We start from the raw sequence: 23,209 nt of genomic DNA on the forward strand, positions 1-23,209 counted from the left end.
GGGGACCACAAACCTAGGTGTATGTCCTGTATCCCGCCTAGGATGTGATGTACAGGTCTATAGTACGTGGTATGTTGTACACATCCCCTAATACGCGATATAGGGTAGTGTTTGCTTATATCTGTGCCTAGGTTTGATGCTTAGTAGTAGCTGCTGGATTGTGTTTCGCCTGACTCTAGGGTATAACGTAATAAATATATCCTACCAGGCGTGTAGTCATATATATTAATCTTATTGCACAGTAGTATTCTAATAATAATAATAATGATAAAGCGTATGTTACTCTAGCTTAGTAAGTTGTCATTACAGATATATATATATATGTATATAAAATGGCATAATAACATGCACATATTTCGATAAATTTGGAGCAAGGGGGAAAGGATTTAGCTGCAGTTGGGTTATGGTTTGGTTTTTTTTTCCCCTTATGCTTCCGTGTTGCTGACTTGTCCAGCTGATAAGGTGAGCATATACAGCTCTTAGCCTGTTTTGGCACTGGCTGGAAGAGGGAGGATATGCAGGGCACGGGGGCAGTGCTCGCTGGGAACTACCCTGAAACATGTGATAGAGCTGAGCTTTGCACCTCCGGTGGATTTTTGCAGAAATAATATCCTCTGGTGTTCTGCTTTCGTTTCAGGCAGAAAGCCTTGTGCATACTGTGTTGGTGTTATGAGTTTAAAGCTCTTTCGTTTTGTGGGACTGTGTATGTGTCTGTCCTGGGTCTGGCCAGGACAGGGTTAACTTTTGCAGCCACCAGGAGGGACGTGGCTATAGTTCTTCAACGCCACCTCTGGCCATGCCCGGGGGGATGGAGAAGGGTACAGGAAACTGGGGAATATCATTCCTGAATAACAAAGTCCTAAAGTAAGGGCGGAAAACTGCTATGTAATTGAAAGCTGCATTTCTATTCAGATTTGTACTGTTTTGTTTGTTTGTTTGTTTTATTTAGTGAAGCAACGAGTTCTTGAGAGACAGTCTCATGAGTTGCATTTGGGAGAAAAAGGAAAACTGAAGTTGATTGTCACAGAGCCTGAAACAGCGCCAGCTGCTGAAGAGGAGACATTTGAAGAAAAATTAGTTCCCACAAAGGTGAATAAAAACTGTAAGCTAACCCGAGTTTTGAAATAGTGGTAAGAGTGTCAAATCAGTCACTGATATTTTGCTTTCACTTTATTTTAGGCTCTGGATGCCACCAGCAAAATTCAAACAAAAGGTAAAATGTTATCATTGCTGTGTGTGCTGATTCTTCATAGAAAAAAAAGTCTGTGCTTTTCTCCACAGATGGCTGCAGTTCTGTGGGGAGTTTTGCTGAAAGTTTCTGAGTTTGGCAGCATGACTCAGGTGATACAGGGAAAGAAATGTGGCCAGGGATGCTGCAGGCTTGATCACCATGAATGGCATTCACCTTGCCAGAGTTAGACCATAGGCCTGGTTTTAGCTTCTAAAATAGCCTTTTTAAGTGGAGGAGCATCTCCAGAGGGGGGTTTAGTTCCCTTATCATCGCAGCTCTAATAACACAGTAAATTGAAGGTCTTAAGCTCAGGCCTTGTGTCATTGTGCTCCCTACAGTTGGAAGAGTCTGTGAAGGCAAGTGGTGCATCTCCTCATTACCTCAGTGACTTTGGTTGGATTCTTTCAGTAAGATTCTGCTAAGCAGAATGATTCAGAAAGCAATCTAGAAAACAGGACTGCACACCCAAATAGACCTGCATTCATGGAGAGGAAATACTCAGGCCCAAGACAGATCAGTTAATCAGGAAGTTCTTTAGTAATTACCCCTTTATTTTTTCCTTTACATATGTATTATTCAGTGCCATTTTGGGTGGTTTTCCTTCTTTCAAAATTAGGTTCTCCAAGTTGCCATCTATTATTTTTTAGTGGAGTAGTACCCTGAAAATCTTCAGATACTGCTCTCAGTTGCTTTGTTGGGTCAGCGTAGATTTTGGGTTTGAATGTTTTGTGTTTTCTTCATTGGACACAGTGGAGCAGATGCTTGTAGTCTTGTAGAAGAGCATGTCATTCCTGTTTGGAGGTTCTCTCACACCTCCACCCTCATCTGTCTGCAAAGCTGGTGATGTGCTTTCCTCTGGCAAACACAGGACTTCAGGGGTACTCAGTGGATGCCTCTTATATTTTCTATTTGCAAAATTTTGTTGCATCTCTGCCAGGCTTCTGTGCCTGTGGGCCCTTCAGCACTGTCATTCTGCACTGATGGCAGGGCACAGTGGTCATCAGGAGCCTTTACTCTGAGTCACACAGAGCTACTGGTGGCCTGAGGAGCCTGTGGGTGTCCTGAGCTATGTTCAGGCTTGTTATATCTGCACCTGGCCAAGAAACAGATGCAGAGGCTGACACCTGAGCCTTGCTGACACGTGAGCATCCGTCGCCAATTATCTCTATGGGTTTTATTTTATTTTACTTTATTTTAGTCTCTGACCCAGAGACATACCAGTGATCTTGGACTTGTTTACTCATGCCTAATTTTGTGCCACCAAAGAAGCTGCCTGCAGCCCTGCAGAATCTTCTGTCTGGGCTATTTTGGATCCCAAAAAGTCCAAGGGTACCCTTCAATATTTGTTTGGTTAGTAATCTCTTTCCTTGGGGAAGGAAAGGAGAGAAAGGGTAAGAAAAATCTGTTTATTCCAGGAAATGTGTACCAACATGTTAGGTGGTTTATTTCTCTTTCTGCTGCAGGTGATGCAAAAACCTTGGAGAAAGCAAAGACCTTTATTCCAAACAGTGAACTCCAGGAGAAGGCTGGCTCTGCAGAGGCCTCACCTTCAGTGGTGTTTGAAAACATACAAAGATGCAGTTTGAACTGTTTACGTATGCTGTTGGAGAACATCAGTGGCCTAGCTGTAGATGACGACTTCACTGTGGAAGTGATACCTGAAATAAACGTTGCTGTAGTTACCTTTATAAAAAGTATTGGTAAGCTAAGATGACACCATCCTTTTCCATGATGTGTGTGAGTAACAGCTGTCAGAGCCTGATTCCTCTCCTGTTAGAGATCCAGACTGTTTTAAAAAAGTACCTGGGTTTCAGTCTTTCAAGAAAGGTGTCTTATATCCAGCTCCACAAAAGTGCCCATGATCCAAATGCTACAGTGAAAAAAGAAAATCGTGGCATCTGCATTAATTGAATTTGGATGAGAATGTTTTGTTGTTTCTATCCTGTTTTGGGAGGTCTTTTGTAAAAGAAAAAGGTGTCCCGCCCCAGTGGCTGAGGTCTTTTGTCTCTCTTAAGTATCCGACCATCAACGTCTTCTGATAACATGTATGGGGGAAAATTCCTTAAAACAAAAGGGGAGCTCCTAAAAAACCCTAACAGATGCATATGAGTAGTGTCTGAGGTCGCTTGGTCTGTTCAGCCTGGAGGAGACTGAAGGGAGACCTCATTGCTATACACACCTTCCTCATGAAAGGAAGTGCAGGGGCTGCACTGACCTCTCTATCAACCAGTGACAGGACCTGAGGGAATGGCCTGAAGTTGTGTCAGGGGAAGTTTAAATTAGATATTAGGAAAGGTCCTTCACTCAGAGGGTGTTTGGGCACTGGAACAGCTTCCCAGGGAGGCTGTGACAGCACCAATCCTGACAGAGTTCTAGAGGCATTTAGACAACGCTTTCAGGCACATGGTGTGATCCTTGGGCATGTCCTGTGCAGGGTCAGGAGTTGGACTCGATGATCCTTGTGGGTCCCTTCCAACTCTGATTATTCCGTGACTGTGAATTAGAAGTGCACTGAGTGTGGGCATTTCTGCGAATTACTGGGCTTTATAAAGTCTCCGTTTGAGAAGATAGTATACTAAAGAGGTGGGAACATAGTGGTAGTGAACAGTAGAGAGTAACATGGTTATATGCTTTTCCCCTTTTTTATTACAACACAGTTATTTGGCACCAAAGGCGGTTTTGTTCCAAATACAGGGAGAAGGAGACTCAGTTTGTCTCTGCCAGAAGTGACAGCCAGGGCTGATGATGACTCAGGCAAAGAGGGTCAGTTCACACTGCTCTTCTATTTACAGATACTGAAGAATTTGTCCAAAAATGTTCACAACACAGGAGAGTTAAAGAATTCAGGATGACTGTCAGTCTTCTTGAATTGACCCAGACTATCAAGGCTGAAAAGCTGCCAGACAGTGTTTCCACAGACTACCTCACAGTTTACTTTGAGAGCGTGCGGAACGGAGGGGGCCCCGTGTCCGATGTCCTGCACTTCCCCGAGGAGAACTCAGCCATCATTACTTTCTGTGATCGCAAAGGTAACACTGTCCTTCTCCTGGCCAAGGTGCTCTCGGACAGAGGACCTGAAAGAAAATTGCTGCAAATTTGGCTATTAGGAGAGGCCTGGCCTGCCGTGCTAAAGGCAGTGTGCACTGTCCTGTTCCTGGGAAGTGCTTTGGATTTAGAAATACTGCTGCATGTCTAGGGTTTCAGATCCTCTTTTGTTGGGTTTTTGTACTTACAGGTAGTGGGAGCAGGATCTGTCAGTGACTTCAGCTTTCACAGTTAACTTTGAGAAATAAATTAAAGCCAAATATCTTCATTAGCAGGGAACAACAGATCTAAAGAACTATTTTGTTGCTATTCCTTGTGTTGAATCACTGTCCTGTTTTTGTGCCAGCACAACTTCTGGTAAATGTATCTGTGTTAAGAGAATTATCTGCCAGGTGATTGTTTTTCTTCTGACTCTCAGAATTTTCTTAAGAATGTTGTGCTGGTTTGAAAGCAAACCAGTGAGAGACTCCAAGTCAGAAATACAATTTAATAGGAACAAACCAAAACAACAAATGCAACAGTACAAAAAGGAACCACTGACAGTCAGAAAGTAACCTGACACCCTGTCAGTCAGGGTGTTGGTGGTAGTAGTCCGATTAAATGGTGGCTGCAGTCCCCCTGGAGTAATGATGGGTCTGTTGGAGCAGTGATCTCGCAGATCTGGTCCTCTCCCAAAGGTCCAGTGGCAGCTTTTTCCTCTGGAAATCCAGCAGGGGAAGGGAATCTGTGCTGGTCCAAACCCCAGCTTATATCCCTGTGGGAATGCTTGGCTCCCCACCCCCATGTAGGAATGCTTGGCTCCCCCCTGGGGTGAAGCATCTCACAATGGGAAGATGTAACTATGCATGCCTGAGTCCCAGACAGCCCACTGAACAGAGACAGCCCCTGAGGGAGCCAGCAGGGACAAAGAGGTAACGATCACTGCCCCACCTGCTTTAACAGCTTGTGGAGAGACAATAAAGTACATACCACTGGCTACCCCCACACTGCAACCCAGGACAAGTATTTTGTACATTAAGTACATGTAATTTGGATCATTGTAATGTTGTCTTAAGTCCCCGCCATTATTATAATTCCTTTGCTTAGTCCATTCCAACTGAAATAGCAAAAAAAAAAAAAAGTAAAAATTCACTGGTATAAAGAGATTTATTTTAAGTTGAGAGTAAGGAGTATGTTGATATGGCCCTGCTCTGGGTTGGTTTCCTTAGAAAACAAGAGCAAGGTATAGCTTTACATGTAAATGTAGACATCTTTACCAGACTAGTTGGAGCCTGCATACTTGTACCCTACAGAGTAGTTTGCAAATCAGGAAGTCATCAAAATAGCTCTTTGAAATAGAAAAAAACCCAAAATTGATGTAATATTTCAAAGAACAGAGACATTTGCTTGATTTGGAGTTAGTGATAAAAGTGTGTTTGTATATATTTGCACTACCTTTTAGATCTAAACACGGTCTTGGCAAAGCAGCATTTACTGGAACAGAAGCTGATCTCTGTGTATCCATATTACCACTCCCTGGGAACAGCTCTCTATGGAGAAGAAAGACCAAGTATCAAGATGCCAGACCCCATTGGGGTGCCACTAGACCTGTATGTCTGGGAGTTTTTACAAAGGGATGCAAAGCTGATCCAAGGCATAGACCAGGAAATGGCAGTTTGCCATTGTGAGCTAAAATGGCCCCAGACAGACTGTGGAAACCCAGAAGTTATGTTGTGCCCATCGTCATCTCTCTCCGAGCAGAAACACCCAGTGATTAAGGTGATCAAGACATGGAAGCAAGATGTTTCTGCTGAGTTCTCTCGTATCATGGCACGTTACATAGCTATAAAATGCAAAGTAAACTCAGCAGATTGGGAAGATGTGAAAAGCAGATTATTGAAAGATGCTGCTTTGATCATAACTGATATTTCTGAGGACATGGTGGTGATTGCAGGCAGTAGAGCAGCAGTGGACAGTGCAGAGAGAGAAGTGAGGGAAAGCATGGAAAAAGCCATGAAGCAAAGTGAAAGGGAGAAACAAAGCATAGAAATTGCTGTGTCAGTGATCCCGGCGAAGTATACTGTGCTGCACAATGCTGGGTTAGAAGAGAATATTCACAAGGAATATCCATGCTTAAAGATCTTTTATGATGCCCAAAAAAAGGCAGTTCAGTTGTGTGGATTACCTGCAGAAGTATATAAAATCAAAGCTGACTTACTGGAAAAGGCGTGGAATATACCATCTACATCAGTTACCATTGATCCCCATGTTTTCCAGTATCTACAGAGTGTAGATAATAAAACAATGTCAGAGACATTATTCATTAAGAAAAAATGTAATGCCTTTTATGAACTTGAGGATGATACTGTGTTGCTGTATGGAGATGCCCCCAAAGATCTTTTCGAAGCAGAAAAGCAAATAAGAACAGGCTTAGACTACAAGTGTATCAATGTGGAGGATGGTGAGGTCCTTAAAAAGTCTCAGTGGAAGAATCTTCTTGCCTCCTTGATAAAGAGATACAATTCTACCCAGGAAACTGTAATTACTGAACAGTCTGTTGGAAAAGAAAATAAAGTGATTATTGCAGGCTTTTCTAAGGGTGTAACAGACGTTTATCAGAAACTTAATGATTTCATAGATAGAAACACGGTCATGGAAAAAGTAATCCCAGCGAATTCTGTGGTGGTAGTGCAGTTTGTAGAGAAGGAGAAATCTGGTATTTATCAAGAATTGAGGAAGAAAGGTGTGACAGTATGTTTTGACACCAAGACACCGTGTATTTCCCTGAAGGGATCAAGAGCAGAAATGCCAGGAGCAGTCACCACATTTGAAAAAATTGTCTCATCCCTTTACTCAAAAAATGCGTCAATTGATAAACCAGGAGCCAAACAGTTCTTCATTGATAGGAAAGAGTCATGTGTTTTTGAGGCAAAGCAGAAATTTGGCTGTTTGATTAGGATAAAAGAAGAAGAAGAACAACAACAAAAACAAAAGGATGAAAAAGCTGATGATAAAAGGAATAGAAAGCTCTACTATGAAGAAATCCTGCCATGTGGAATTGTAGTAGCAGTGTATAAAGGTGACTTGTCTAATTACCCTGTTGATGTTGTGGTGAATGCATCTAATGAAACCTTAAGTCACATCGGTGGCCTTGCTGCAGCACTGCTAAATGCTGCTGGTCCAGAGCTGCAAGAGGAGTGCAATGAGCTGGTGAGGAAGAAGGGGAATTTGCAGCCTGGCTCTGCAGTTATCACAGGCGCTGGGAAACTCCCCTGCAAGAACATCATTCATGCTGTTGGGCCCAGGTGGAGCAAGGAGGAAGCAGAACTATGCGTGGAGTCATTGAGGAAGGCAGTGAAGAATAGTCTACAACTAGCTGAAACATACAATCATCGTTCCATAGCTCTGCCTGCTGTAAGTGCAGGGCTTTTTGGCTTCCCACTGGAACTGTGTACATATTCGATTGTAGCCTCCATCAAGGAGGCCTTGGAAGAATCCATGGGGGAGAGCAGCTTGAAGGAGGTTCATCTTGTCAATGATGTAGAGAAAACTGTTGAGGTTCTGACCGAGACAGTAAAAAACGTGTTTTCAGCTAAATCATCAGCCCCAAAACTGCTGACATCACACTTGGAAAGCTGCAAGCTGAAAAAAAGGCAGGGGAAGAGAAAAGATGATCTGAAAACGGTTACAACGAATGAAGGACTTTGCATCCGGGTAGAGGAGAAAAACATTCAGGAAGCCACGGTAGGTCTTTAATTTTCTGCCTCTTCTCTAGCTTGATGTGTAGATCTTCTGTAAGTTTAAGTACAAAGTGGAAGGGCGTTAGATTATACTGTTTTACAAGGCACTTGCGGCCTAAGGAAACAATAGCTGTGTGTGAGCTAAACAAGGATGCAAGTTTGCAAAACTGATTTCAGGCTGGGATCTCTCACTCTGCAGCCACTTCTAGAGGGTAGCTATGAATTTCAGGATGTTTCATTCCCAGCTATGTTTTATTTGTTTTCCAGATCTAAGGCAAACATGTAAAACAGTTTTCTTTTTTTCCTAAAGGGGAAAGATTACCATACTTCCTAAAAGTATTTATATGCTCTGCATCTAGGGTGGATATTAAGGGAAATTGATTCCTGTCGGGGCTGTTGTTGTGGTTATGCTAACAGAGAGGGTGTAGCTGGGCTTTTTCAGTGCCCTTTTCTTTGAATGGGTTAAAGCAACAGTCTGTGAAGAACTTACTGAGCTCTAGAAAAGAGATTGTGCTGGTTTGAAAAGCAAACCGGTGAGAGACTCTGAGTCAGAAGTACAATTTAATATGAACAACACAACAAAACAACACAAATGCAACAGTACAAAAAAAAAAAGTAACCTGACAGAGTCAGAAAATAACCTGACAGAGTCAGAAAGTAACCTGACACCCTGTCAGTCAGGGTGTAGTAGCAGTCCGATTAAATGGTGGCTGCATCCTCCTGGAGCGATGGGTTTGTTGGAGCAGTGATCCCGCAGATCCGGTTCTCTCCTGAAGGTCCAGCAGCAGCTCTTGTCCTCTGGGAATCCAGCAGGCAAAGGGCTCCCTGTGCTGGTCCAAGCCCCAGTTTACATCCCTGTGAGCATGTTTGGCTCCCCACCCCTGGGGTGAGTCACCTCGCCATGGGACAAGGCGATAAGGATCACTGGGAGGATGTGTCCTGCATGGGTCCTTGACAGCCCCTTAATCATAGACAGCCCCTGAGGGAGCCATCAGGATTGCCCTGAGGGAGGGGCAAGGTGATAACGATCACTGCCCCACCTGCTTTAACAGCTTGTGGAGATGATAATAGAATACATACCGTGGATACCCCATACACTGCAACCCAGGACAGAGACCCCATAGAAAAGTCTGTGATGCTGCTTATTTTTCTCCCATTTTCTTTTTTCCATTCTTTTTGCTAACAGAGTTTAACTACTGCTCATCTAGACCATCAAGACTCAATTTACACCTTCCATGTAGTTTTTCCCTTATTTTTTTTTCTTCAGAGGTATAAGGTGTGTCTGGATAAATCACTTTTTCAACACCTGCTGATTTTTGTACTTTGGGAGTTTAAAATCCTCCTAAATTATTATTGTCCTCCTGTTTCAATTGTCATTTTGGTGCCTGTAAAAGCTGATTCCAAGAAAGCAATACTAGATGTAAAAAAACCTCAATATGATACACATCTAAAACACTTTGTGAGTAAATCACATCCAGTGGAAAAAACCCAAAGAAATCACCAAACTTGAGGACTTTGCCTCTTCTACTTCATGACAGCACAGCCACCTCCCTTCACCCCATTTTGGTGCATGAGGTGCTGCTTTTCTGATGAGGTGTAGACAATCCCACACCAGTGAAATGGAGGAAAGAGATAATAAACTTCCTACATGATGATTGTCTTACACAATACATATATTTTGCATCCTGTGATGATGCTAGAGAAGAAGGAACAATACTGCAGTCGTTCTTCACAAGGAAATGTAGGAAAGTCTGGGGAGAGAGCATGAGACAGATAGCAGAAGTTGGGTTTATTTCACTTACCCAAACATTGGCATCTGCTTGGGACAAAGTGAGTCACAGCCTCACCTCCAATGAGGGTCAGCAGCTATGAGTGGATGGATGCATGGATGGATGGATGGATGGATGGATGGATGACCTGCTCACACATAGGTACCTGTGGTGTTGGTGTTTACAGTGAGTCTGATGCTGTCTACCACGTTTCCTACAAGTCCAGGAATACTTAGTATTCAGAAGCTGTGCTGAAAACCAGGTTATTTCTCCACTGGCATCTTATTTCTTATGCTGTGTGTTGCTTTGGTAGTGCTACTAGCCTCAATGCATGTTTTTACTTGAAGTCTGGCTATAGATATTTTTGCTGTCCTCTTGTTGCAGACGGATGTTATTGTCAACAGTGTTGGCACAGATCTGAAGTTTGGTGTGGGGCCTCTTTGCAAAGCCTTGCTGGAAACAGCTGGACCAGGGCTCCAAACAGAGTTTGAGAACGAAAAGCAAAGCCAGTCTGCTGGCCAAGGGAGTGTGGTCTGCACCAGTGGATGTGCTCTGGCCTGCAAGTCTGTGTTTCATGCCATACTGCCTGTGTGGAATGGAGGAAAAGGACAGACACAGAAGGTACATCTTAATTATTAAAAAAAATTTGAAAATAGATTTTCTTGGGATCTATCCTGAAATTTCAGGTTTTAAAATAGTTAGGTTAGATAACTCCATTTGCTTCTATTAGAATGACTTTAAAGATGCTTTGATGCACCAAGAGCTTTTCTCATACCAGTTAGTCTCTGTGGAACTAATAATAAATGCCTGTTTAAAAAAAAGTATCTTTGCTGTGTTTTACAGATCCTGGAAGATGTGATCAATTTCTGCTTGAGGAAAACGGAAGAACTTGGACTGAAATCAATCAGTTTCCCAGCTATTGGAACTGGAGGATTTGGATTTCCTAAAGTCATTGTTTCTAAGTTAATGTTTGATGCTGTATTCAAGTTCAGCAGTAGTCACACTCGGAAGAATCTTCAGGAAGTTAATTTTCTCTTGAATCCAAAAGATATTGATAATATTCAGGTAGTTCTTCTCAGGACAAAGCTGCCTGTGTTACCTACTGTTCTACTTATGCCTTAATAATCTATTTTAGTTACGTTGCTTTCTTAAGAGAATAACTTAGCACTTTCTTACTACCGTGGGCCAGTGACAGTGGGATGTCTCTCCAGTGCCTCTGAAATATAAACTCTCAGTATGCTCAAGCTGCAGACAAAATTGGCCTTGCTGCTGGCACTGTCAATGCCTGTAGATGCTCCCTCATCTTTTGACAGAGGAGTTTTGGCAATGCAGAGACTCCCTCTTATCACACTGTCCACACAGGGTCTCCAGCTGTTATTAATGACATCTATATATGACTGTAAAATGCATCAGGTGGCTCAGCAAGAGCTACATGATTGCTTATGTTAATTATAGAAATATTAGGTGTATAAACTTTGAAGGACTATCTTTTTTCTCTTCTTAGGCTTTTACCACTGAATTGAAAATTAGGGTAGCTGAAAGTCCCAATGCTGCAGCACCACAGCCAAGTAAGTTGTGTAGGGGCAGGAGGTGGGACACAGGGGAGAATATAAATACTATTAAGGGGTTTTATATGTATCGGGAAACAGAAGAAATATCATCAGGACACAGGGCATTTTTTCCCTCCTGATAGACTTGCATTCTTAAACTCCATTAGTAAAAGTATTGCATAGGAATTTCTTTTCTTGAGTGCATGCTCAGCATTTAGTGAGGCCAGTCTTATATGGAAGAGGATAGGAGACCCATGGGTTTGTCCTGCTTAAAGGGTATAAGAACTTGGTTCACTTTGTCAACAAACCATAAATAACATATATTTCTGTGCCTTTAATCTCCTATATATAGATACCCAGAATGGATCATTTCCTTTCCATTTATTAGCTGATAGTGGTGTGACACAACAGCAAAAACATGAGTGAATGGCATCAAGGGCAGAGGCTCAATCATAAGGATGTATAGCTCTTTCTTCTCAACTGGTGAATATCAGAGAGATGAAGCTGAGAATGTGCAGATAAAATATGAATTAGATAGGTTTAGACTAGAAGTAAGGAACAGTTTTAGATCTGTGAAGGTAAAAATGAAATAACTGACAAAAGTGATGTGATGGGATCTCCATTACTAGCAACTCTTAAGCTGGATACTCCCTTTCTTGTAGGAGTTAATTTGGGAAACTCCATTACAGAGCTGGTCAGATCAGATGAAACCTGAGGCCACTTTCTGAATTCGTATTGCATGAATTTACAGGAATAGAAATGATTTCACTTTCACAGCATTTAAACAGGAAGAATACTGTGCCTTCCAGCTTTCAGAAATGGAGCAAAGAGAAAAGCAGAGACACTCTACATACATCAAACTGATAAAGAGTATAGTCCTTACAAGGTTAAGTAGAAGTTTCCATCAGTGGAAGAGAATAATATCCCACACTAGAGGAGAAATTATTTAAGGTATTTAACTTTCTTTTGCAGGTTTCATTACGCCTGTTTCTACTGAAGTATTGGGAGTTCATGAAATGAAGATTGGTTCCGTCACACTCCAAGTAATTAGTGGAGATATCACCAAGGAAGATACAGAGGTTATTGTAAACATATCAGATCCATCATTTGACTCTACAGCAGGTATTTTACTGAATATGTAGCTCTTTAGCAATAACTTTGGGCTACTTTTTAGAAGGCAGTAGGGCGAAGAATTGTCAATAAGGGAAACTTTGTGAAGCATTTTTCAGATGAGAGAGGGAGTTGTGATTAGTCTGGATAGATTTTAAACAGGTTTTTTACGTGCCCTGAATATTCCATTTAGTTTCCAAACAGAAGGCATCTGACCAGATTTTTCTTGCTTAAAAACAAAAATTCTTAAATAAAAGGGATTTTTTAGATCAAGTATAATTCTGTAAAACTGCTCATGTCCTAAAATATTTCAGTATAAGGTGAAGTCCTGGTTAAGTAGGTTGACCTGTAAGAAGCAGAAGGTTCTGACATTGTGAATTACAAGCATGAAAGATACCAAATTATATAATTCAAAGCAATTGGAGAGTTTGGTGAGGGGCATACAGGTTTGGCTGGTAAAATGATGAAATATGAGTTGTTCTTGATGATTTCTAATCAACAGTGAAGGCAGTGTTCTGTCTGCAGCCAGTGCAGTGTGTCACGGAGGGTGCTTAGGGGAACTCCAGGGTTTTGCACTTTGTGGAATACAAGTTGCCATACAAGAATTTAGGGTATTTGTAGAGTATAGAACTTGGGTAGAGTTTTGAGTAGAGATAGTTTAGTTGGCTTAATAAATATATATGCTTTTCTTGTTTGATTTAAGGAGTCTTCAAAGCAATTATGGATGCTGCTGGTTCCCAGGTAGTAGCAGAATGTGCTCAATATGGTATGTTAAAGCATGCTATTTTGTTTGATTAATTTTTTGTTGTTGTTCTCTTTGAAAACTATAAGTTGTTTTATAGTTCTCTACTCTTATGGCATGATTATTTCACCTGAAAAAAAAAACCTTTCACTTTTAGGAATTTTGAAAAGTCCTGCTCTTGTTTTGACACCTATTTTGCGAATTATTTTTTTTACAGTTGTTTAGCAACAACTAAAACATAGAATCAACCAGGTTGGAAAAGACCTCCAAGATCATTAAGTCCAACCATACTGTGGTTACTAGACCATGGCATTATGTACCACATCCAGTCTCATCTTAAAATCCTCCAGGGACAGTGAATCCACCACCTCCCTGGGCAGCACATTCCAATGCCTGATCACTCTCTCTGCATCCTCATATCCAACCTAACCCTCCCCTGGCAGACCTTGAGTCTGTGCCTTCTTGTCCTGCTGCTGGTTGCCTGGAGGAAGAGACCAAGCCCCACCTGACTCCAACCTCCTGTCAGGGAGTTGTAGAGGGTGATAAGGTCTCCCCTGAGCCTCCTCTTCTCCAGGCTGAACACCCCCAGCTCCCTCAGCCTCTCCCCATGGCACTTGTGCTCAAGTCCCTTCACCAGCCTCGTTGCTCTGCACATCAGTGTGTTATGCACATTATTCTCATACTGAATCCAAAACAGAGCCCTGGACCAGCTACTAAGCAGGAAATAAACTGTATCCCAGCTGAAACCAGGAGAACCCTGCTCGTAAGTTGCTCTGTAGTTTGCATTCTGCCAGTAGAGCAGTAAAATTCCACCTTGCTGTGGTTGGCCTCTACAGGCACAGAAAGGCACGTTCTAATGACATATACAAAATGTTTCTGCTCTGAGTCTGGAAGTTAACTTTCAAGACAGAGTTTCCTGGGTATTTTCCCAGCCTTTGGCTCTGTTGGCTCTCTGTATTTATCAGCCTGATCTCGGTGAACGCAGAGAATCTTACAATCAGTCATTACCTTTGTGATCTGTGAGGTGGAATGGAACTCTCTGTTCATCAGTCCATTCATCCTCACAATATGACTTCACTTTTAGGTGTTTGTAATCAAACATAATGAGTGCTCTGAAAAATCATAAATCATAAATCTTTTGAAAGATTTCATACTGAAGTTCTCAGATCAGCTGGTCATAATGATATTATTTTAACAATTCAGTTCTTTTGCAGATTAAGAGTTTGAGCTTTCAAGGAATAAGTGGCATAAGAAAGGATTTCTCATATAAATGGATTGCGCACATTCTCTTGGCATGCTTTTAAATAAAAGGGAGCTGCATTTAAAAGCCATCATAAGTTCTTAAATTCTACCTAATAGGAAACTACTTTGTTGCAGAGATCTCAGGAAATTAGAAAACACATATTTACTCTGCAGAATATTTACAGAGAAAACCAGAATCAACTAAACCCAGGACAATATAGCTCACAGTGGATTTCTTTCCACTTCTTCTAATTCTAGCATCAATATAACCATTGTCTTATCAGAAGAGATAGGCACTTTGAAAATGTTATGTCTCCTTCTTTATCTTTTCCCTTCCAGCTGGGAAGCGTCAAAGTGGCTTTGTTACTACACAAGGTGGAAATCTGTTGTGCAGTAAAATCATCCACTTGATTACCAATAACGAAGTGAAGAGTCAGGTCTCCAGCGTGCTTAATGAGTGTGAGAAGAAGATGTACAAATCTGTTGCCTTCCCAGCTATTGGAACAGGTTTGTGTTTTCTCAGGAAAGCAAAGAGGGCTGTGATGGGGATCATTCAGAAACTGGGACAAACTTAGTACCTCTGATATGGGGAACAACAGACTTGTACAAGAAATGGTTCACTGATACGTGTCGTTTATTTTTGTTTAGGTCGAGCAAGACAGAGTCCAGCAAAGGTAGCTGATGAAATGTTGGATGCTATAGTGGAATTTGCAAGCCAGAAATCAGTACAGCATTTACAAAAAATTAAAATCATCATCTTCCAGACAAATATGCTCAAGGACTTTTATGAAAGCATGAAGAAAAGAGAAGATTCAGAGTCATCCACAGTGGAATCATGGATATCTAGGTTCAAATGTAAGTGGGTGGGTTTTCCATGAGTGTGGGCACACAGAGCTAAAGGTCTCTTATTTACAATTAATAGTTAATGTGTTTATTCACAGCCTTGTTTTGGGCAAAAAGGCCATCCACTGAGAAGACAAAGCCTGTGAATTTGGAGAAGAAAGTTGATTTAGTCACGTTTGAAATTTGTGGAGAAAGCCAAGAAAACGTGAATGCAGCTGAGTCCTGGATAGAGGATTTAATTTTAAAGGAACAGTTTGAAAACATTATTTCAGACGAGCTAATTGAACGTTTTGATGAGAGGCAAATTCACACTTTGGATGATCTCCAGAGAAGAAAGCATGTCACCATTCAGATTGAAAACAGGATTTCTCCCCCTCAAATTAAAATTTCTGGTATCAGCAGGGATGTCTGTTTTGTTTCTGTAAAAGTTCAAAACATGATCCAAAAACTTAAGAATATTGAAGAAGAACGATCCAAGGCAGAACTTTTTTATAACCTGGTGGAATGGAGGTATGCAGGAAGCAGTGATAGCTTTGTTGCTTTTGATAAACTGACAAATATGCAGCTGGAGGATGCCAAAATAGCTAAAAAATCATCTCTTACTGTCAAAATTAACAAGAAGAACTACAAGGTGGATCTGAATTCTCTACAGGCTACTGATGGGCAAGGAAAAACTATAAGCATTCAACGTATGCCAAAGGATGAAGGTAAATTACACTTTAGTTAATTAAAAAAACCCTTTAATAGTGATTATTGAAGTCTGATGAATACAAACTCAGGTATCCCAAAGAAATAAGGTATTCCAGAGCTTTTTTACCTTTTTCTTTTTTCTTGGACATATCATAGCAGTTTTGAGTACCCTAATTAGTGGCAAGTATGACTGAAATCAGAACATCTATTTTAAACACCAACATTGTCCATGCATTTGTGACGGGTGAGCATAGACTTCATGCTGAAGTTTGACAATGGCAGTGGTGTATGAAGAATATATAAAATTCTTCTGTGGTTTTCAAGCTTGTTTTAGTTAGATATTGGTATGAGGATAATTAGGCTGGAGAAAATGTAGAGTCTTCACAGTGCATTACAGAGCCAGTGATGTCTGGAAGAGAGAGAGTACTTGTAGAATAAAGCACTGCAAAAGGTGCTGTCCTCTTAGCCTGCTCTGTGCATTTGGTTTGTAAGATATGCCTGTGAAGCTGAGCTGTCATAATAGTACAATCTTTGTTTTGCAGATCTGCAGTCAATAGAGCTCCCTAAGAACTGGGAAGACATGCAAAAGCAACGGGTCAAACTGGTGGATCTCAAGCCATCACATCAGGAATATAAAGTAGTTCAGAACAAATTTGGGAAAACCTGTCCCAACTTTACCATTGAGAAGGTGAAATCCTATGGGAGGGCAAAAAATGTCAATGCTTGGGCTAGAAACATTAATATAATTTCTAAATATTTGTTGATAAGGTGTTTGCAACCTAATACAACTTTCATACATCAGTCTCCTCAGCACTGTACAGGGTGAATATAAAACAAAGCAAATTTCCTAAGAGTTGCTCTGTCATTTCTGGCGTCTAATAGTGCAAAAAAGTGACCATCAGTCTTCAGGCTGACTCTGTGTTCAGCTGACATGGTACTCACTAGGTAATGTGGTATTTCCAGTTAGGAAGTTCAATTTTGAAATGGAAACATGAGCAAATGTATTCAGAACACAATGAAAAAGACAAACTGCTTGCAAACTGACCATGAAGCTTTTGACTATTTTACAGTTTCTTCCCTGTCATTCCCAGAGCCTTTCAGGCTAGGCCATTGGTTTTAACCAAAGTGTCAAGATTTGATCCTGCTTATTAAGAAGTCTGCACCACAGTGCACAGAGATTTAATTGTGAGGGAAGATGGAATCAGGAGAAGACATAAATAGGAGACAATACGATGAAATCTTATAAGAGAGAGAATAGTGTGTTTGAAAAATTTTCTTCCATCATGAGCTTCAATGAACATGGTCAAGAAAACACAAATAGAACAAAATAGTAGTGTACTATAGACAAAAATCAGAAAAAAATGGCAGGGTGTCTTTTTCCATTAAAAATGGAAAGCTGCAATGTCTTTAAGATTATTCTCTGATGCAGAGACTCTGCTTCCCCTTGATCCATGTTAACATTGGTGGCACAGGGAGCCAGCAACATCTATCCTACCACCTATTTTTACATAGGAGCTTCTAATGGGTTGCTAAGCTACACATTAAAGGAAGCAATTTTGACTTCCAAGCTTAGCTCTAGAAGAGAAACTTCTATGCAATGCAGTGCTATTGCTATAGTCTATCCTTCAGTGTGAAAATCTTCAATAAAGATGATTAGGATGCACAGAAGGCATCTTGTGTCATTGCCTCTGGCAGTGGTACAGCAGCCTGTTTCTAGAAATGACAATGCACTGCTACCATGATTGCTGTGTCCCTGTGTACTATGCAAGACAAGTGTATGCTCAAAATTGCTAAGCTTGAAAATCTTTTGTGAGCTGCTTTGGTTTCTGATTTTCCACAAGGTTTACGTATTCAGTTCCCTTACCCAAACCACATCCTAACAGGTTACAGTGAAAACTGCTGTCATTCTTTCAGTTTTGTTTTGGTTTAGTGTTTTCCTGCTATGATAAATATTTGTCCCTACTGGTGTAAATATAATTTTGTCATTTTGCAGATTGAAAGAGTACAAAATCCCTACCTCTGGCAGACATACCAAATCAAAAAAAGATCTCTCTGTACAAAGAACAAAACCGAAGATAATGAGAAGTTGCTGTTTCATGGGACTGCTGTATCCTCACTGAGCACCATCAACTACAATGGATTCAATCGTGGGTTTGCTGGAAAGAATGGTGAGTCAGTATCCAAATCAGCTCATTTCCTAGACATGTATGGGTGCCACAGAATGTCAACATTATAGTGCTGCTAGCACAACGTGAAGGCTGAATAAGGCTGGAGAGCAAAATAATACATAACTTCAGAGGGCAATCTATATGGACAGAGGAATGAACATGTTTAGTTAATCCCTTGTTCCTAAATGCCACCATCTAGAGGGTATCAGCAAGAACTTCACCTAATCTGAAATCAAGCCTGGGCAGCTTTTGAGAAATGTTTTGTATGATCTGCCTGAGGAACAAGGATCACTGTTCAACATTCTCAGCTGAGATATCAGCTACTAGATGCTGGTGTATCCTCTCCTCTTAAACAAAGGCAGGTGGCAAAGCAGAGGTGCAGATATTTCTCATGTTGCCTCCAAAGGTCAGGACAGCACAAGCAATGAGAAGATCCAACTCCCCAGTTATTTTTATGCTCATGAAATCTGTTGAGATTCATTACTTAATTCTTTCTCTTTAATAGTTGTTAGAGACAGCTATTAAATATTTAACATCAAGACTTTCTGCATTAGTTCAAAGATTGTTTTGTCAAGTTGCTCTAGTAGTCATGTTAGGTATATTATGTGGTAACATTCAAAGATGAAGGGCAGGATCCAAAGAAGTGCAACTTGAACTGAGTTGGAGGCTCTGTACCCTTACTTCAGAAGTCCTTAATTTCTGTTCTCAATGTTTTCTTTCTTAAGACGCAGTTGTACATGCCTAGGGCTGACTTGATCTTGAGAGAGCTGGACAGCTTAACTCAGATCTAGTTGGTATTTGTGGTCTGGATCCAAAAGTAAACCTTTCTCTGTCCAGATCATCTGGAGGTACTTACACTGAGATTTTCTTGAATAAGTGAAGCCCAGCATAGAAAAAATGTATCAGGTTGTGCACAGATAGGAATGGCAGACACCATTTCTTTTTAAAACACACAACCAGAGGAGATGTAGTTTCACTTTCCTGCTCTTTGGTAGTGCCAGGAGGTTGGATTTACTTGGGAAGCAAGAGCTGTAGATCCCCATGTCCTCTTTCTGCCAGTGAGTATTGATATCCAGCTCTTCATCTCAGCTGTGAAGTGGAAAGGCACACTTCCCTTCCATCAGGCTGGGCAGCCAAGCAAAATTATCCAAAGGTCAGAGCAGCCAGATAGGAAGGACCTGTCTGGCTTGAACAGCTTTCTACCAATGTTAGGAAAAATCTGTCTTATATACAGATGTGATTCCTCTAACTAGCTGGAAAATGTGACTGGAAAACTGTAATTACAATTATATAGTCATTTTAAGGAGAAAAGTCTCTGAAAATTTCAGTCTGATGGATTGTAAGCTAAACAAGTCTAAACAGATGGAGGAGCTCCTTTCTCCATAGGAAAGGGTAGTCAAAACCTGGGTGTGGATAGTTGGTCTATATTTGATTCTGATACAAAAGATTATTACTAGAGTTTTCTGTTTAACCAAATTTATAACTTTCGCAGAGTTTAAAGTAAAAAAAAAAAAAGGGAGCTTTAGAGATTCTTATGAGAATAGAAACACTAACTATATTTGAAAATGTTGTCTTTCCAAACAGCTGCAGCCTATGGAAATGGAACCTACTTTGCTGTTGATGCAAGTTATTCTGCTCAGAACACTTACTCCGTTCCAGATGCGAATGGCAAAAAATACGTGTACCTGGCTCGGGTCCTCACTGGGCAGTACTGTGCTGGGAGCCAAGGATTAATCACTCCACCACCAAAAAACCCATCAGATCCTACTGACCTGTATGACAGTGTGGTTGATAAGATGTCTAATCCAGCAGCGTTTGTCATATTTAATGACATTCAGGCATATCCAGAATACCTTATTACTTTCAAATAACAGAACGTTATTAATACTCTGGAAAATTTTAGTGCCTTTTACATGTAGGAATCAACAGGGCAATTCTTCATTCTTGGTTACATCTAGGTTTCTTAAACGAAGTGGTTATTGTTCTATCCACATGTTTAAATATGTCTTCAAATCATTAACACAATGACCAACATAAGCAAATATTTCTGAACATGTTATTTCAATACTCACATTTCAAATTCAGTTATACAGAGGTGTAGGCAAGAGCTGTGAGGACAGCTCTGACCCTGTGCAAGGCAGAGGGGAGTGGTAGGAGAGGGAGCTGCTCTGCCTTGCCTGTGGCCAGAAGTCATCTGTGGCCACCTCTGCATGTTCCTATTTCCAGTATTCACCAAAAAGCACCAAGTGGCCTGCAAGGATTTATTTTAAGTGCTCTGTGTTGAGGGGACCTTAAGGTCTTTTCTAGCCTGAACAATTCTATGCTTATAATAACCTCACTCACCAGCAGAGTTTTCAGTCATCCTTGGGAATCCACTCACCCTTGTTGCTGCTAGAACTCCAGAACAAGAAAAATTTGCAACATTGAACAAGCACTTTGTACTCATTGTTTCACCCTCCTTGCCCTGTTGTGGCATGCTTTGCTATTTCCTAGACATAAATTGCTGTATTCATACCTCTTTCTTAGGGTAATTCTCCATGGTCTTCCATCCAGCTTCCACATACAATTCATTACTTCTGCAACTTTCAGGACTGTAAAGAGGTACTTTTAATTTCTTCCTGTCAGCACTGAAACATCAACCTTTCTGGAGAATCACCAATTTGCAGAGTCAGCTACAGGGTTATGATGCTTAAAACATTTGAAATTTATTAAAGACCTCTAAAGCAAATAAATACTAGAATTTGTACATCTTTTCAAGCTGCACATTTAATTACAGTGATAATCTTACAACTGTCAATCAAAAGCCAAAAAAACCCAAGTGGTTTTAATAAAAGTGGTTTCACACAGCTACATTGTGTTACTGAGTTGTCTACACAAAGGAACACTTCAAATGTTGCTTCAGAATGTTTCTTTTCATTTGAATATGTTACAGTGGTGCTATAAAGGCTTAGAAGACAAAATTGTTTTCTTTTCTTGTCTGAGTGACAGATTTGTGCATACAAACTCCAGATGAAATGATTCTGCCTTAGTCCAAAAAAGACCTGAGCTGCAAATACGTGCCAGGATGTCTTAAAACCCCACCGTGATGTTCTCATTGCCTGCTTGCAGTATCTGCAGGTGGCAATATAAAGCATTTCTGCTCTTCACAGCACATGCCCGTGCAGCACTTCAGATGAGTGCCCTGCATAAATTCCCATTTAAAGCAAAACAGAATTTAACCCAGTACATTGCTGTGATAAATTTTGCTCCCTGTGAAAAGGTAAGGATGTTTTTCTCCCTTCTCTGCTGTTTTTGGGTGCTGTTCTGTGCTGTGGAAACACTGCAGCAGCCAGAGTGGTTCGGTGTAGCTAGAAGCACCTGGTGTCCTCTGGCTTCTCCCACTGCTGTCACTGCATTGCCAGGTGAGCCAGGACACAGAGCTTTCCATTCATGTGGCCCTAGTTACCCTGAATGCCTTGGAAGCACTACAAAACCCCCAATGATTTTTATCCCCTGTGGTGGTGGTAGAAATTTCTCAAGTTATTTCTGTATCAGAAACTTCAGGATGCTCTGATGTACAGTTTGTGCTGTGAAGCTGGAAAAAAAGACCATGTTGTGTATGAAAAATGAAATCCCAGGCAGGAAGGGACCTGGAGGTGCTGGCTGATGGTTGGATATAAGTCAGTGGGTGTCCAGGTGGCCAAGAAGGGCAGTGGTATCCTGACTTGTACCAGCAATAGTGTGGCCAGCAGGACTGGGACAGTGATTGTCCCCTCGGGCTCAGCATGGGGGAGGCACCTTGAGCCCTGGTTGAGTTTGGGGCCCATCCCAGTAAGGACACTGAGGTGCTAAAGTAAGTCCAGAGAAGGGCAGTGGAGCCAGGGAAGGATCTGGAGCACAAGTCATAGGAGGAGCACCTAAGGGAGCCTGGAAAAAAGGAGGCTCAGGGGGGACCTTATTGCTACCTGCAACTCCCTGCCAGGAGGTTGTAGCCAGGTGGGGGTTGGTCTTTTCTTCCAAGTTACAAGCGATAGGACAAGAGGAAATACCCTCAAATTGCACCAGGGGAGGTTCAGATTGGATATTAGGAAAAATTCCATCATAGAAAGGGTGGTCAAGTGTTGGAGTGAGAGGCCCAGGGAAGTGCTCACGAAGCAATTTTGAACCCTGGTAGCATTCAAAAAAGGTGTAGATGTGGCTCTTGGGGACATGCTCTAGTGAGGGATTTGGCATTGCTAGGGGAAACAGCTGGACTCAATGCTCTCAGAGGTTTTCTCCCTGTTGATTCCAAAGGGTTAACCTAGAAATAGAGTACTGTCCTCTTGGACAATAATCAAAATGAAGTGTATTAGATAATTGTGCTCTTAGACAATTCAAGCAAAGTAGATAGGACACAGTCGCTGGGTTAGAAATGGGGGATTGTATGTTTTGGATAACAATTAAAACCAGATGTATAGGACATGCTCACTGGGCAGGAACCAGAGTGTGGATGGATGGGAGAAGAGGATAGGAGAACAAAGATGTGATCGATGTTACACCTGGACCAGGCAAAAGCACTAACATAAAAGGAGTAAAAGCACCGGGAGAGCATCCAAAGTTCACACCCTGAGCTGCTAGGGCGGCCACAAAAACAGCCCTGGGACCCCCTAGGACCACCACCTCAATTCAATGAGCATTAGCGATATTACAATGAGGGTGTTGCCCGTTCCGAAGAAAACACAAAACAACCGGAGTTGTTTTATGCGGTGCTTTATTGGGGCCCCGGAGCCTGAGGACTAGCGTCCAAAGTCAGAGCCCGAAGTCACAGACAATTCACAGGGTTTATATATGTTTCTTACTTGATTACCACATCAAAACAGTTTCCTGTGACAGTTTAACCACTTTCAAGTATACTTGAGAATTACCAGATACACCTTACCATTTGGGCTCTGCTAACAAGGTACATTCTTTAGATAAGGAGGTACTTTCCATAGATAACCTGTCTCTGCAAGAGGCTACATCTTCCTTGCAAAACAGCTTACACCACAATTACAGACTTTTACCTTAGGTTCATAGAAAGTTTATACTTAGGCCTAGGGAAGCCTTAGCATGACTACTACTAATGCTAAGCAAATGGCAACA

The 23,209-nt window shown here is 41.4% G+C and overlaps 1 protein-coding gene across 1 annotated transcript; it reads left to right on the forward strand.

Moving 5' to 3' along the window:
* Nucleotides 1–949: 949 nt before the first annotated feature.
* LOC103801283 (poly [ADP-ribose] polymerase 14-like) lies at nucleotides 950–19,980 on the forward strand (the record flags this gene model as incomplete). The annotated part of the gene is made up of 16 exons (XM_009073694.1): nucleotides 950–1,089; nucleotides 1,180–1,213; nucleotides 2,695–2,931; nucleotides 4,024–4,260; nucleotides 5,718–7,999; nucleotides 10,149–10,385; nucleotides 10,608–10,829; nucleotides 11,269–11,332; nucleotides 12,287–12,436; nucleotides 13,128–13,190; nucleotides 14,748–14,915; nucleotides 15,057–15,263; nucleotides 15,350–15,958; nucleotides 16,484–16,629; nucleotides 17,935–18,109; nucleotides 19,694–19,980. Coding segments are annotated over 16 exons (5,258 nt in total), but the record flags the coding sequence as incomplete, so codon positions are not given.
* Nucleotides 19,981–23,209: the final 3,229 nt, after the last annotated feature.

This window comes from Acanthisitta chloris, unplaced genomic scaffold (genome assembly GCF_000695815.1).
Source record: "Acanthisitta chloris isolate BGI_N310 unplaced genomic scaffold, ASM69581v1 scaffold28070, whole genome shotgun sequence".
NCBI classification, from domain to species: Eukaryota; Metazoa; Chordata; class Aves; order Passeriformes; family Acanthisittidae; genus Acanthisitta; species Acanthisitta chloris.